At 40.8% G+C, this 16,612-nt stretch overlaps 1 protein-coding gene across 3 annotated transcripts in view; it reads left to right on the forward strand.

Annotated features, from left to right (window-relative positions):
- The window catches only part of IPO13 (importin 13), a 308,248-nt gene that overhangs the window by 227,193 nt on the left and 64,443 nt on the right, over positions 1-16,612 (forward strand). For 2 of the 3 annotated variants that reach the window (XM_068112643.2, XM_068112650.2), the window contains exons 11-15: positions 3,334-3,360; positions 9,803-9,937; positions 11,446-11,589; positions 14,320-14,400; positions 14,510-14,647. In XM_068112643.2, coding sequence (XP_067968744.1) covers positions 3,334-3,360; positions 9,803-9,937; positions 11,446-11,589; positions 14,320-14,400; positions 14,510-14,647 — 525 coding nt within the window. The remainder of the gene's footprint in view (positions 1-3,333; positions 3,361-9,802; positions 9,938-11,445; positions 11,590-14,319; positions 14,401-14,509; positions 14,648-16,612) is intronic. The other variant, XM_068112659.2, reaches the window with a different exon arrangement.

Genomic DNA, 16,612 nt, shown 5'->3' on the forward strand with positions numbered 1-16,612 from the left:
CTGATAACTCGATTGTAGATATGCCAATATCACCAAGCATAATCATTAAGCACGCAACGCCATCAGTTAAAGCGTTTCTGGTTTGGGCTATTGGGGTTATACACATTAAACAAATTAATCATACGCAGGTGAAAAGCGAATCATCCGATTGAGAAATGCCCAAAATATGTCTGGCTGAAAATGCGAGCTAATTTATGTTCGGTTAAAATAGCATGCTTTGCATTTCATCTTGCGGAAGTCGTCGAACAAATCTTTCAAATGATGTCTCTGCTGCTGCTAGCTAGCATCGACTCGTTAAATTGTGTCATTGGTAGCTTACAGGTAGGTTGCGCATCTATTTTGAATTTGATGACTTCTCTTGTTACCCTCACAGGAGGAGAGGGTATTGCATTTGGGTCCGTTTGTCTGTTTGTTACTTGCCGGAAAGGATTCCAGCAAGTATGTTGGTTGGTTTGTTTGTCTGTCTGTCTGTCTGTTTGTCTGTCTGTTTGTCTGTCTGTTTGTGCGCAGTACTACGTCTACACCGTTGCACATAGAATCGCCATACTTTACACACATATTTGTCTTGCCCTGGAATATACTGTGCCCAATTTTTAACTCTCTCGGCCCAAGGTCTCCATTATGATGTCATAATTCGATAATTCAACAAGTACAAAACTTCATTTGTTTGTTTATTTGTCTGTTTGTCCGCACATAATAAATATGATTTTCTCGGCAACCGTTGACCCGATTGACAGGAAATTTCCACCATAGGTTAAACACCACCTGTATAATTTTTTAATTATAATTATGACGTCCTAGGTCACGTGGTATGGGCGCCATCTTAGAAAAACCGAAAAACTTTGCACCTCTATAGCTCCGAAAGCCCTGCATAGAAAAAATTGAGAAATGGCTCATTGTAAAGAACTCTCCATGGGGAATAAAATGTTAATGCTGATGTCATGTCATAGGTGCCTCTATTATGACGTCATAATTCGACAAGTACCAAACTTCATCCGATCAAGATGAAATTTCTTGAGCGTTATCTCGTGATAAATTGGTGGAGAAAAAAAATGATGACCTCATTCGTCACGTGGTTCGGCCGCCATATTTGTTTTTAACACAAAAGCCTTAAAAAAACACGAAAAACATCCTCGCGAGGGTCTGCAATCTCCGATTTCTCTTTTTTGTTTCAAAACTGCAAAGACACTGCTTGTTTGTGACTTGATAACCAGAGATGGTCGAGGCTTATATGATGCATGGGCCTTTCATTATTTTAGAGGGAGTGTCATATTGACAGACAACTCACTGTTTTATTGTGGAGAACATGAAATGCGAGGGATGATGCTGAATTTAGTATTTTTGCCTCGATAGATTATTTGTGCAAAAATACCAGTGTTTGCATCTTCTCTTATCCACATTCTACCAATCTCCTTTCCATTATTTCCCCTCTCTTACCCAACTGTTTTTTTTTTTTTCTTTCTCTCATCTCCTTATCATTCCCATCCCTTCTTCGATTTTCTCTTTTTGTGTGCATCAGCATAACACTTCCATCACCTCCCTCCCCCATCTCCTCTTTCTTTTTTTTCCTCCTTGTATATATATATGTATATATAATATTAGCAGGGGTACACAGCGCTGCTCGGTGCTGTTCTAATCCTGTCATCATTTTGAAGAAATCAAATTTTTTTTTGTGGGGGCCTCAAACATGCACATCCCTACACCCACTAAGGGATGGGTCAGGGATCATTTAATATTGCATTTCCAATAGTTTCAAAGGCTTGGCATTATAGAGGGATTATTTATATATAAAAAACGTCCAACTTTCTTTCCCTATTTTTTTGTCTAAAACTCTCCAGCACTCCGTGAGAACCTCCGAAAGTTTGACAAAGATCCGTTTGGCCATCTCTGAGAAAAGTGATGACAGACATACAGATAGACAAACATCTCTTTTATTGTATCGATGTGAATGGGATCTCTTAGCTTGCTGAGGTCCTCAATACATCAAACACAAGGGTATGCAGGTTTCAATGAAAACAAATAAATTGTTCGAATTTTGAAGTCGTTCAGTCGCATGAGTTCACTTAATGCCAAAATGCATAACCTCAAAAAAAAGAATATCGCTCTTCATTTAGAACTTTTTTTTTAGAAACTACCATTTAGAACTATCGCTTTTTTTTTTCTTTTTCTTTTTTAGAACAAGATGAAACTGATTTCTCAATCCCTTGTGTGTCATTATCGTTGCAATTGTTTTGCTGCTGATAATAATAATAATTATTCTTATCATTTGGGAATCAGTTTTGTTTTTCCTTGTTTTTGAAATACAGAATTGTGGCGATGATGAACGTTGAAGCATACCTTCAAAAAAAAAAATTTGAATCATTTAAACATAACTAGTAATTCCTGTCGTGTTGACCCTTTTAATAACGGAACATGTAACGGGTTAGCAGGAGCTTATTATTTTACTAATTACAAAGAAAAATAATTATTATTATTTTGCCTTGTAATCTTGTATGAGTACACAGCTCTTGTGACCTAAAATTTTATACTAAACTTGTATGAAAAGAATATCACCAAGGAATTAAAGAGGAAGAAAGGAGATACTTGTGGGAATGGCTGAAGAGGTTAAAACTGTGGAGGAAGTGCCCCCAAGGTAGTGGGTGAAGAGACCTACTGGGTTTCATTTATTCTTTTTCAGTTCCCTAGTCCTGCTTGCTATATTGAGCTGGAAACTCGAATAGAGCCCCTTAATAGCAGCTAGAGGCAACGAGTAAGTCTGTTAACATTTGAGGCCATCTTTCACTGTCAACGGTGGACTCTGGACGACTGGATAGAAAGACACGTCCTTTAATTCAAAGACTTTTTTATCATTGTGATGGCTGCTTTGCTTCATATTTAATGACTGCTCTGTTATGAAATGTTGGGCTTTGTTTTGTCGAAACCTAATGAGAATCCACTCACTGCAAAACTTTCCCAGCATTTATGCTAAACTTCAAGACGATCTACCCGATATTTAGGTTTCTTTCCATTTGGAATGCTCGTCCGATATTTCATTGATGCAGAAACATTTTCTGCATCAATCTCTCTGCTCTCTCCTTAAAAATAGGTTTTTAGGGCTTTTCTTGCATCGACAAGTTTAATGTTGCGAAACCTCTGCAACTGATCGATTGGCATTTCCAAGTGCAGAGGTCTGCACACTCACTTCCACTGTGATTCCTTTAGTGGTATGGAAGGCCAATTAGGAACTGGTTTGAGGCAATGGAGGTCAAACAAACCCTGCACAATTTTATGAATGTTTTTCATTGGCCATATGTGTGACGGTGAGTGCATCTTATCTGTTTTCTTCTTCCACAGGATGTGCTGATAAAACAGATTCACAAGGTGGGTGTCTTCTCGTCCTGCAATCACACATTTATACTTTTATTTACATCGTTTTTAAACCTCTCTATTGCACAGAACAAAAGATTTGCATTGTCACATTTTTACCAAAGCTGGACATTTCACAGAATTCCAACACACTTAAGTATCACCATTAATTGGACCTGTTGCTGGAAGTTCTAAAGATGAAACTTGTGAAATGTTTTCTTTGTTTGGAGTTGAAATAAAAGTTTGTTCTAACCTGCAGTCGTGCGAGTTTGGTATTGTGACAAAACCCCGCGTGTCATAGCTAATTAATAACTCGATTGTAGATATGGATTGAGTTTTCATACATCATTGTGGAATTTACTCATTTATCCTGCGTGATGTTTGGTTTAATGAAAATGTTTAATGAAATTGGAACAGGTGCAATATTGACACTCGTGATTATTTTTTGGCAAATATTATTGATCTTTTCTCTTACTGAGTTATTTTTCCCAATCTCCTAATGAAAGCATAAAAAAATATAATCTGAGTACTTTATTTATTATCTATTTTTCAAAACTTTTTAGTTTGAAGCTATGATGTGCAGATTCATGGTTCATTTACACAACTTTTATGATTTCATTTTTTCCTCATTATAATTCTTTAAAATGTACACTTATTGCATTTAATAGACAGCATGCATGGAAATACAGGTTGTGGACAAAAAAATGGAAACACCTGGGTAAATGAGGGACACCAAGCAATGGCTTCGACACAGGTGTGGCCCATGTGTTAATTAAGCAAATAACATCCCAGCATGCTTAGGGTTATGTATAAAATGCTGCACAGGCCTGGTTAGCTTTAATTATGGTTAACATGGCTGCAAGAGAAGACACCCCAATGACCCCATCCTCAGAGAAGGTATGGTCACCCATTGTTTTGATGAGCATGACGCTGATGTTATCCATATATCATGGCTACGCAATCACCTGATCTGATCCCAATCGAACATTTATGGGATTTCTCGAATGACGCCCAAGACAACGTTTTCCACCTCCATCAAACAGGTGTGAGGTGATTTACTTTCTTGTGAAAGAATGGTACCACATTCCTCCTGCAGAATTCCAGATGCTGGTGGACTCTATGCTATGGCACATACATGCCCTTACTGGCTGCACATAATGGCCCAACACCCTATTTATTAAGTGACTTTGCATTGGTGTTTCCACTTATTTGTCCAATACCTGTTTGTGTATGTTTGTGTATGTTTGTATACGTAAATATATGTATATAATATTACTTGTTAGCGTCTTCTCTTTCTATATCTCCCCTATCCATTCAAACTTAAATCATAATTCTTCAGCTTTTACAATTCCCCATTCTCTCTCACTCTCCCCCTGTCTCCCCCACTCCCCCCCTTTCTCTCATTCTCCCTCTTGTTTGCTAATTCTCTCTCATCATCTCTCTTTCTCATTCTCTCTCCTTCTCTCTCATCATCTCTTTCTAATTCTCTCTCTTCCTCTCTCATTCTCTCTCATCATCTTTGTCATTCTCCCTCTCCCTCTCCCTCTCCCTCTCATTGTCTCTCATCATCTCTCTTCCTCATTCTCTCTCTTCCTCTCTCATTCTCTCTCATCATCTCTTTCTCATTCTCCCTCTCCCACTCATTGTCTCTCATCCTCTCTCTTCCTCTCTCGTTCTCTCTCATCATCTCTCTTTCTCATTCTCTCGCCCCCCCCCCCTCTCTCTTTCTCTCTCATTCTCTCTCATCATATATATATATGTGTATATATATATATATATATATATATATATACAGACTTGGCATTTAATATGGAATTTTTTTTTTTTTTGACTTGGGTTTACTTTCTTAACTCAGTATATCAATCTGGTGAGTTTCTTTTACACTTTGGTAATTTATTTGTTAAAAGAACCATGTCACTGATTGTCTGTCGCAGCAAGAAGTCAACAACAGGATTATATCACAAGTGGCGTGGCAAAATGTACGGACAGGTGCATTTGACGATTGGCTTCACAGTCGGGTATACAAGGGTTGTTGCGTTATGTATTAGTGGAAAACAACTGCTGCACGTCTCCAAAAGTTATTGCCGCTTCCTCTGGAGATGGTCCGTCAACTCGACAATGCTGTTTGTCATGGAGTGGTGGCTTTACAAAATTATGGCATGAAAGAGCGTGCTATTTCTCGGCAGTATGGCATCACTCAAGGTCAGGTGTCAAAGATCCTGAAACGAAATGCTCAGGGGGTGTCCCTACTCCAATACCGAGGCCAGGACGTCCCCGCAGAACCACAAGGAGGGATGACCGCCAGCTGCACCGGTTAGTCCGCAATGGCCGTACCAAGTCAGCTAATCGGCTTAGGGCTGAGTGGCAGCAACTGCCAAATGTGCCTGTATCCAGAAGGCCAGTCAACCAACGACTGGTTCAAGCAGGGTATCGTGCCAGGCGTCCCCTGAGAAAGCCACGCCTGACCAGACAACACCGCCAGCGCCGATTGCAGTGGGCCAGAGAGCACCGTCAATGGCAGCCAGGACACTGGAATCACGTGATCTTCAGTGACGAGTCTAGATTTCTGGTCTATCGTCAAGATGGCCGCGTCCGAGTGCGCAGACAAGTGCATGAAGCCTACAACAAAGATTGTATAGTGCCAAGAGTCCAAGCTGGAGGTGGTGAGGTGACCGTTTGGGCTGCTTTTCATGCAGGGGGCAAAACTGACCTGGTTGTTCTGAATGGAAACCTGAACCAGTTCAAGTACAGGGCCATTCTGGAAGAAACATTGCTTCCATTTGCTCGTGCAGCCTTTCGAGGAAACTTTGTCTTCCAAGATGACAATGCACGGCCTCATCGTGCTCGCATGATCCAACACTTTCTTGCTGACGGTGGTGTAGAGCATATGGAGTGGCCTGCCATGTCCCCGGATATGAATCTGATAGAGAACTTGTAGGCAGAATTAACGCGTCAAATCAACCACTTGGACCAACAGCCGACCTCTGTGCGTGAATTGCAGCAGGCTATTGTCACTGCATGGCAAGCGATTCCTGTCCAAACCTTGGCAAATCTCGTGAACAGCATGCCTCAACGTGTACGTGCTCTCCTGAATGCTCGTGGGGGTTACACGAAGTACTGAACTGTAATTTTACTGTCCGTAATCCCAGTCTTAATTTAACTTTTGTTTTTGTTAAAAAACAATTTGGCTAATGTGCAAAATAAAGAGATACTTCTGGAAAACGTACAGAAGTTTAACACAGTACTGTCCATGAATTGAGTTCGAAATCAGTTTACATCACTTTCAAGGATCAATTTATTTGTTTCGAAATGTCAAATGTGGTTTTTGTTTCTTTTAAAGGTCACATTAACAAAATCTAGAATAATTTCAACATAATTCCAATGAACTTTTGGTTCTAAGACATCTTGAAAAGTAAGTTCACCCCCACAAAAAAATATTCCATATTAAATGCCAAGTCTGTATATATATATATATATATATATATATATATATAATATATATATATATATATATGTGTATATCTCTCTCTCTTTCTCTCTCTCTCTCTCTCTCTCTCTCTCTCTCTCTCTCTCTCTCTCTCTCTCTCTCTCCACCCCTCTCCCCTGCTCTCTCCCCTCTCTCCCCCTCTCATCATTACAATTGATGCATTTTCTAAATATACTTTTAACAAACCACATGTTAAAATAAAAACAGTGCTTTGACTTTGTCATGCTTGCAGTGGAAGTCACTTCCCTGTGCAAAGGTGATTTATAAGGAGCATCATCCTCAACTGATGCTGTAATTATTTGATTAATACAATGATCTTGCCTCACGGAATAATGTTAATCATTATTGATCTTGCCTCATGTACAAACATGACAAACTGAAGTGTGCCATTGAACAATTACATTATCGTTTAACAAAGGTGGTACATATATGGGTTGCATTTTGGACATCATAATTAAGCACTTAAATAATTATGCTGAAGTCCTTGCAGATGGCCTTCTCATTCTCTGTGTTCAAACTATATTCAATTTTCTCTCAAATGTTTGTTTTTTATCTTTTTTTTGATGATGTTAATCAAGTACACTGGTTTATGTATTTTGTTTTCAAATTGTGGTAACTTCTGCCATTAACTTTTGTCTGTATCAAAATCAAAAAAAAAAAAGCCATTAAAATCTTTTTTATGGCACCCAGCGTGGCATGCTGGGTGTCTGCCTGCTCAGTATTATATAGGACACAGAGTATAAAATTCAGCAAATTATCATACAACAAACTGTGAGCTACTGCTGGCAGATTGGCCAAATTCCAAATTCCTGCTCTAAAGTACTATCGTGTGAATCCCTCCTGTTAACACCAGGGACCGGGGATGGACCAAACGGATTTACTGGAGGCGACGACCAAACACGGATTTTGCTTTGACTCGTGGGAAGAGGAAGGGAAGAGGAAGATGTGGCAAAAGCGCTTACCTTGAGCGAACCGACGGCAGCTCCGATCCTGCAGGGAATTAAAGAACTCGAACAACCAAGATTTAATGTGTAAAAATAGATTTATTCCACGGAACCCGATAACAAGAAACGCGACGGTAATCAAATAAACTAAATCCTATATTGGGATCCCACACACCTCACTTTGAATACGCACACAGGAATGAATAAATAAAGGAAAATAAAGCGTTGGCGTGTATTTGTGAAATGTGGTGCGTCTTAACTGTCCGTGGTCTTGTCGTGTCCAAAGTCCAAACGCGGCTCCGCTCAGCCCCGCTTGTGCGCCACCAGGCCTCGAACGACCCGCACCAGGCCTCGAACGACCTCGTCAGTTCAGGGGGACGCCTCGCTCCAAGCTCCAAATCGATCGCACACGAGGTCCCGCCCGCTCACAGCACCGAAAGCACCGAGCACCGCTCCAAGCACCACGAAATGGCGAACCAACGACCACCAGGGACCTCCCAAGACCAAGAAGGGAAGCGCAGAGACAAGAGACCAGCGAGGAAAGAGAGAGACAGAGCTCAGACTAGTCAGAGAGGGACGTGCAGCGCAAGAGGGTAAATGTCGTCCGGCGCACCCTAATATAACCTTCCTCGACTCTCCTCCAATGTTCTGTTTTGCTCGCGCCCTCTCATTGGCCGAGTGCTTCCCGCACCGGTATTGCTCGCCCTGATTGGCTGGAGGTTCGCGCCTTCCGCGCCAACCAATCACACGTTCCCTGTAGCGTGGTTATAGCTCGTGTCCCTCGATGTTGCTAGGCCTGCCGGAGGTGTAGCTGGCGGCGGCCATCCGTCAGTGCCCCGATCTGGCTTCCTGCCTGTTTTCCAAAGTCGTTGTAAGGGAAGGGAATTAATTACTGTGTGCACTAAAGGGCCTATCGAAGTGTTTATAGGAATGCGTTACCATAAGGGACAAAGGTTTGGCGACAGGGACGACGACGAACAAAGGAATCTTATCCATAATCCCTGGACTATTTAGCACGCCCTGCTCCCCCGTAGCGGGGACATCAATACAGCTTATCCCGACAAACCGGACTACACATGGAACTTATTACAGGGTAGATTCCCTATCGCGGCAGTCGAATACCTACCTATACAGATCTACCTGACTCTAGATATTCCTTTACCCCACTGACATAACAGTACTTAGTCTAACGTCAAGCTGGGTGGGTCTGTTCGTTAAAGACTAGGGCCAAATCTTCCCTGGCTGACGCACGCGAAGGTGGGAATAATAATTGTGACTGTGAAAGAACAACAAAACTCTTTCCACATAACAGATGAGGGTACTTTTGTTTGTCCATTTATTGCTTCTGTCTCTTTGCTTAATGAGGATGATAATCTGCTTTGTGATATGGGGCCAAAGTGGGATCGAATGTTTTTTCTTTAAAACCAAAATTTGGATTTTGTTTCTTCGGTCTCCGTATCCACCAGGTATGGTCCCTTGGCGAGCATAATGCGGACGAACGAGAATCATTTTTAGACCACGTGTTTAATAGGTCAGTTGTGGCTTTGATCTAAAGTCTGGATTTCCGCCCACATGCCAATGCTGAGCTTAGCTGAGCTAAAATTGCTTTGTGCTGAGACCTGTCCTTTAGTGTCATGATTTTGGTACATGAACGGCATAATTGATGTCCTCTCAAAAATGTCTGTGTTCACCTTTTGGAATTCTCACTGCTCACCATTTCGAAGCCGATCGACGGTATGATTTCATAGAAATTAAGCAATTTATTTCCAAAGTTCCTTGAGCACTTTGTTAAAGAAATAAAAAAAGTATTACAATGTTTATGTGACAGTAATAGTTGTGCGTTGGTTAAGTTCCCTCATTCTCCTTGTTGAACAACCACATAATGCATTGTTAATTTGTTGCAAAATGTATTCCACGTGATTATGGCTCTTAGTATTGGAAACAAGAATATGTTATATTTGTATAAATAAAGAGTCGTCACTAATTTGAGCAATGGAATGACGGTTCTCCGTCCTTCGGTCCACAGAGCAGCCAGTGCATGTGGCTCATGCAGGCGCTGGGTTTAATGCTGTCACCCTTACCAATCGCGGAAATTCTGGGCCACCTCCAGACTCTCCTCACGCCGCACATCCAGCAGCTTGAGAGCCTAGCTGAGCAGCCTGTGAGTTTTGTACTCGGCCACTGTGGGTGATAAAATGAGGGGACGAAACTTCATCCAAAGCAATTAATTGAGTTGGAGCAAATTATTTGTCAGAGACAAACTATTCCCAGTGCTATACGGTTGAATTGAAATATGTAAAACTCTTATTCTTTGAATGCATGACAATGGCGATGCATGGTTTCCTGGATGCAATTTTTTGTTTGTTTTAACTTTTACTCTTGGGTCAGCCTGTAAGGGCAAATAATACCAGTTGAATGAACAGGAGCAGAGAAGAGTCCAAAATTCAATCGGTAGTGGTGTTTACTCATTAGAAACTTTAAATGGCTGATCCAAGTGGTGTTTCTTTTCTTGCAATCCTTTTCTTATTTTTTTGTATACACAATCTTGGCTCATGTAAGAGTGAGGTGAGAGAGGGGAGGGCAAAGACAACGTAGTGACAGTGGGACAAGAAGCAGAGTTTTGGGTATTCCTGAAAAGTTGCCTTAACAAAGACATCATTATAACTTCCTGTTGAGAAATATTCGTTGTGCTTTGCGCAGCTCCATTTTCTTTTCTCAAGGTGCTTTGCCTGTGGCATCCAATACATAACCTTAGCCTAATGATGGATGAGTGGATGGCGTTGCACTGAGTTACAGCACTGAGAAGCCTTGGGGGATGATGCTTCAAGGTGGTGGAAAGGTCCAAAAAGAAGGTCTGAGATGTTTTGCTAATGGCCTTGTTTTAAAAACTCCTGAGCTGGGGATGGAGAATGGTTGGTTGGTTGGGAAGCAGAGTGTTTGCCTAGTTGAAGTAAACGTCCTCATTTCAAACAAGTACATTTTGTTGATCATCACACTATAATTGACACAAACCTCTTGTTTTTAGAATCTCACTGCGCATTCTGTATTGTTCAAATTGTGTCGCACCATGGTGGTTCATGGCAGTAACCCCTATGGTGCCACATCTTTGGGCCCTATAAACAGTGCTGCTTAGGAGTGGTTCCCAACTTTTCTTTTGACTTCACAAAACCAATGTTTCATTCTTTGAACCTTTATTCTTTGCCTTGGCACTCCATTAAATATTTTTCGATTATTTTATTTTTTCTGGTATGTTTTTAAACATCACGTAAGTATATGATTTCCTTGTTTTACGATGTTTAACCTTACGTTACATAGCTGTATAATTTTCTTTTTTTTGTAGTTTTTTTCTTTTCTTTTAAGCTGGCATATTATTTTTAAAAGTTGTTTTGTACTCAGCTTCATTTGAGGTCATTGACATTGTTTTTTCAAACTTTTTTAATGTTGGTTTCTTTATGCAATTTTTGAGCTCCTCGCATTCAATCCTTTTCAGTGAATTTTCCCTGCATTGTTTATTCTCAATTTTGATGTTTGATTCAATTGATCTTTTTTTTATTATTATTTCTAGTGTTGCCAGCCTTGAAAACACAATTTCAGTTGCTCATGTTTCTCCTTTTGGTTTTCTTCTCCTCCCCCCTCATGCTTCCTTTTTTTCACGACCACCCCTGGCAGCAAACCCCAGCCAATAGGCTAGCGATAATACACATTTTGGGTCTCTTATCTAATTTGTTCACAACCCTGAATATCGGTCCAAATGACACCGAACAAGATGGCACGGGCGCCATGCCAAAACCACCTGGTCAAGGACCACACCCTGTAAGTATGCCTCGGCAGTGACTGGCCATATCTTTGGGTGGGGTTGAATAGAAATTCAAAAAAATAAAATAAAATAATGGAATCACGTTTCGGCAAGTTACACAAGGTACTTGGATGCAGGAGGAGGCTATTTGGCCCACCAAGCCTGCGCTAAGTTACCCAGCATGAGCTTTTTCTCTCACTGTTGGTTTTGCCAGTGAGCGAATACTATTTGGCAAGGCATGTGTACAAGCCTTTCAGAACAAATTATACATCCTTTTTCACTTGTGAAATGACCCATTTGCAACTGCCTTATGCTCAGCTATCCTCTCACCAGATTTGCAGTATGATTGTATCTAGGGTTGAGTTGCAATGGCTGGAGACAGAAAAAGAGGTCGAAGTGGAGTCACTTGTCTCATCCCGAGCCATGTTGAGTTCTGGTAAATTCAGCAACTAGAGATTGCCTGGTAAAGTAAAGTGGGCCAGGCACTTTTTCACCAAAGCAAAAGCGCTATGCAATCTCGTGTTTTGCCATATTTAGGCCTGCAATTGACATGCACCTTGTAGTCAGAAGATGTGGAAGTGGTTATTAAACGCAAATATATTTTTTATACTTAGTTAAAATAAAAAAATTATTTTTCATGTGCTTTTCACTCGGGTTTGATCAGTGATGTTTAAATTAAAGGCATTGCTTTTCTGTTGGCAGCAAAGCCATGACAGAGCAATGTAAGGGATGTTAAATTACACCTTTTCTAAATAATAATTAGCAGCATATTTTAATATTCGATTTTTTTTTTAACTTGCAGAAATTAAAATATATCTCCCTGGAACAGTTTGCTATGAAAGTCCTTAATTTTGTAGCTCAAAGTTGCACCATGATGCAAATTTCAAATAGGAGGGACATTCAGAATTTTTCTTGCATGACAGAAAGTGACATCACTTGCTTTCAGTTATTTCTTTATTTTCCAACGTAGTGCCTCATTGAGTTCAATCCACTTGGACAAGTGCTGCAGCAGCTTTGTGATGTTCATCTTAGAGAAGTCCTTGTGTTGCTTATCCAGCAACTCCTTGACAAACCTCTATTGGGGATGCCTCTTCGTTGTGGTTGTACCCCCCAATGCAATTGGTGCCACAGGCATTCCCCATTCTTCCCTGCTGCCCGGATTCATCAGGGCAGCGCAGTCTGGTCAGAGTGCCGATCGGTCCCCATGGACCGACCCATTCCCTCTTCTCTCTCTTTCTCTCGTTTTCTTTCTCACTCTCACTCTCCCTCTCCCTCTCTCTCTACCTCTGCCATGGCCCTGCCTTCGTGAAGGTGGGGTACACCATCCTAGATGTGGGGGAGATTAATCGGCTATCTCCGTGCCGCAGGCTTGTTCAATAGAATTGTCCAGGGCTAAACAACAGCAACAACTCCTTAACCACCATCATCATCGTCATCAGCATCAAAAACTCTTAACATCAAGCTCTTGCTTTAATTTGGGGAACAAGTAGAATCTGGTGAATCTTGTCTGATGGAGAAAACTCTAGTGAACAGGCTGGATGGAGAAGCATTTAAAAACCACAGTTGATCGCTGCGGTCACTGCCACCTGGGCTGTATCGGGTGATGTATTATCCTGGAGAAGCAGCACTCCTTGATTCAATTTTCCATGGTGATTTTTCTTGATGGCTGCTCACCACCAGTGCAGTTCATCACCATAACCCATTGATGTTCTCCCCTTTTGGGACGTAGTGAGTGACGATCACTCCTTCACTGTCCAGGAAACCGTGGCCATCACCTTTCCAGCTGTTGCCTTCTTCTCAAACTTTCAGTGAGACAGAAAACATGTGTGCTTCTCCTGCATGTTCTGCTGTTTGGTCTTAGAATGAAAGTGGTGAGCCCATATGACTCATACCGAGTGAAACTATCCTGTTAATTAAGCTGTTTAGGTTTGCTTCAAGCCATTCCATCGTGCTCTGGAAATGTCCAGCTGAGGTATCTTGTGATTAGACATTCTGGTCACCCATCTTACTTGGACCATTTTGCTGCCCATTGTTTGATCGAGGATGGAGTGCACTGACGCAGTGAAGTACAATCCGAGGATGGAGTGCAATGAATGAGCTGTTTCTATTTTTCAAAACTCCGACAGACCGACTCCCGTTGGCGCTTTTGTATTGAAGTCCTGAGAACAAAAACACCAGACTGTTTACAAACACATCAAATATTGAGTATTGGATGAAATCAACATGACGTCGATTGAGGTATGCTAACTACCTACCGTGGGAAGCACGGAAAAGCTGACATTTCGGATTTTAGCCCTTCATCGTAACAAAAGATGTGAGAAATGATGGAAAATTGACTCAAGTTAACTTTTGTTCTGCCGAAGGGTTAACGACTGAAACACCACATTCTGCTTGCCTCCTATCATTGTTACCATGCCTCAATCAATGTCCTGTTGATTTCATCCATTGTTATACGTGTCTGCTGACAAAGATCAACACGAGTCTTCAACAACAAGACTAGCTCTTCATTCTACATCAAATCATGAGTAACTTACTTTGTTCTTTGAGATTGGTTGGGTCGAAATGTATCATTAACTAGGTCAGGCTGGAAACTTTCTGAATACCCTCATACTTTTGTTTTTTGAATGTCTGGTTTTTCTTTTCCAACTGCTGATAAAAATACAAAAATCTTTTTTTCTTGAGTTATTAACTTTTTAATGTGGAGCATTTGAAAACCAAATATATGCCTGCTGTGTCTGTTGGAACAGGTGGTTGTCGTCCTTCAACAGGTTTTTCAGCTTGTTCAGAAACTGCTTGCAAAGTGGATCAATGACAGCCAGGTAGTTGAGGTAAGGCCATCATTGGGGAACATGCTGATCTTTTGGGTCGAGTTTCTAAAAAGACTTTTGGGGAATATCTCGAGTGCTGTGCTTAAAGCGGGTTTCTCATGTTTTGTAGGCTGTTTGCACCGTGTTCATAAAGTCTGTGAAGACCCTTGTCGATGACTTTGGCCCAATGATACCCCAGCTTTCAGAGATGTTGGGTCAGATGTACAGCACAGTACCACAGTCATCTGCACTGGAACTGACTCGTGAAGTTAGTTTGAGTCACTTTGCCATCAATTCTCACCTTCATTCACTGTGTTTGCCTAAACGTTTATTTTTAAGCTCTATGAGAAATAAACAACAACAACAACAACAGGCATTTTAAGGCCATTTTCCCTGCTAGAGCGGGGGTTAGCCTTGCGGTCCCCATGACAATCTTCTCCATTTTGCCCTATTTTCTGCATCTCTCCTTGTTAACCCCCTTGCCCGCATTTCTTCTTCGACCATCTTTAGCCAAGCCTTTCTCGGTCTTCCCCGTCCTCTACTTCCTTCTACATTCATTTCCATCACTCTTCTCAACCAGTCACTTTCATCCTTCCTCAACACATGACCAAACCATCTCAACCTGTTCCTCTTCACAGCATCCATCACAGGCTCTATTCCCATCATCTTTAGCAATTCATCATTTGTCTTCCTCTCTCTCAACGATACTCTGCACATCCACCGGACCATTCGCATTTCCACCCTTTCCAGCCTTTGTTGCTGCTCTACATTCATTACCCATGTCTTGCTCCCATAAATCATAACACTTCTCACACATGCAGCACACACCTTTCCCTTCAATTTCTATGAGAAATAAAAGTATTTGAAAAAGATGTAGGAAACAATCAAATTTTTTTTTTTATGTCCGATGAGAAACATCTGCAAGTACGTTTAAACTCTATGAGAAACAATACCAAGTGCATTTTCAAAGCTCGATAAGAAGCAATAAAAATACTTTGAAGCTCTACAATAAACGATCAAAAATGTATTTTTAAGATCTATATGAAGCAATAAAAATTATTTTTAAGATCGATGAGAAACAATCACAGGTGTATTTTCTAAGCTCTATAAGAAACAATCATGGGTATATTTTCTAAGCTCCATAATAAGCAATAAAAATTCCTTTCAACTCTATGAGAAACAATCGCAGATATATTTTATTAGCTCCATATGAAGCAATATAATTATTTTGAAGATCTATGAGAAACAATCACAAGTATATTGTCTAACCTCTATGAGAAGCAATAAATGTTTCTAAGCTCAATGAGAAACAATCGCAGGTATATTTTTTTAAGCTCTATAAAAAGCATTAAATTATTTTAATCTCTATGAGAAACAATCTAATGTTTTTAAGCTCTACAAGAAGCAATAGATATTACTTTTAATCTCTATGAGAAGCAATCGATTATTTTATCTTCTTCACTAATCTCCTCCTTCCTAATGTTCTAACCCCAACCCACATTCTCCCCACCACCCCCAATTCTTCCCCAGCCTTCAGTCTTTGTACCAAACCCTCTTTCTCACTCTGTGCACCTCCAACATGAGAATGCTTCAAACTGGCTTCCGATTATATATCTCCAGGGACCCTCTATATCTTCCATCATTTTTTTTGTCTGATAGAACCCTTTCTCACACAGGATGTTCCTGATTTGATTCCCTCCCTCCCTAATAACCCCCCCCCCCCCCCCCCCCCTTGCAATTTGACAAACCTAGATCTTATCCTGGTAGGAGTGTTGCTATCTCTGTCTGTAAATCTTGTAATCGCACCCCGTCCCTCAAACCCATTGAGTGTTTCTCGCTCCATGTCTTTCTGCATAACAATTTCTTATTTGCATCACCCTAGCTGTGACCACTCCATATACAAGGTCCTGCTTCTTCAAAAATTTCCCCCCCACCCCCAATTTTCACTTTCTAATCTATGGAGACCTTAATTTCCATTACACCAGGTGGCTGGGAGGGATTACTTAGAAATTCAGAGACCAACCTTCGCCTTTACTTTATATTGCTAAATTCTGGAAAAAATGGAAAAATTCACACTTGTCATGGACAAACCCATCCTTTTGAAATAAAGTATTGTCATGGATGATGGTAAATGACAATTCAGCAGTTTTTGGCTATTCTATAAGCCCACGATTTTTTTTCATTGTGACCATCCAATATAAAAAAAATAAAAACCACCTTTAGAGGCCATTTT

The sequence above is a fragment of the Myxine glutinosa genome, chromosome 1 (assembly GCF_964187855.1).
Source record: "Myxine glutinosa chromosome 1, kmMyxGlut1.1, whole genome shotgun sequence".
NCBI lineage: Eukaryota > Metazoa > Chordata > Myxini > Myxiniformes > Myxinidae > Myxine > Myxine glutinosa.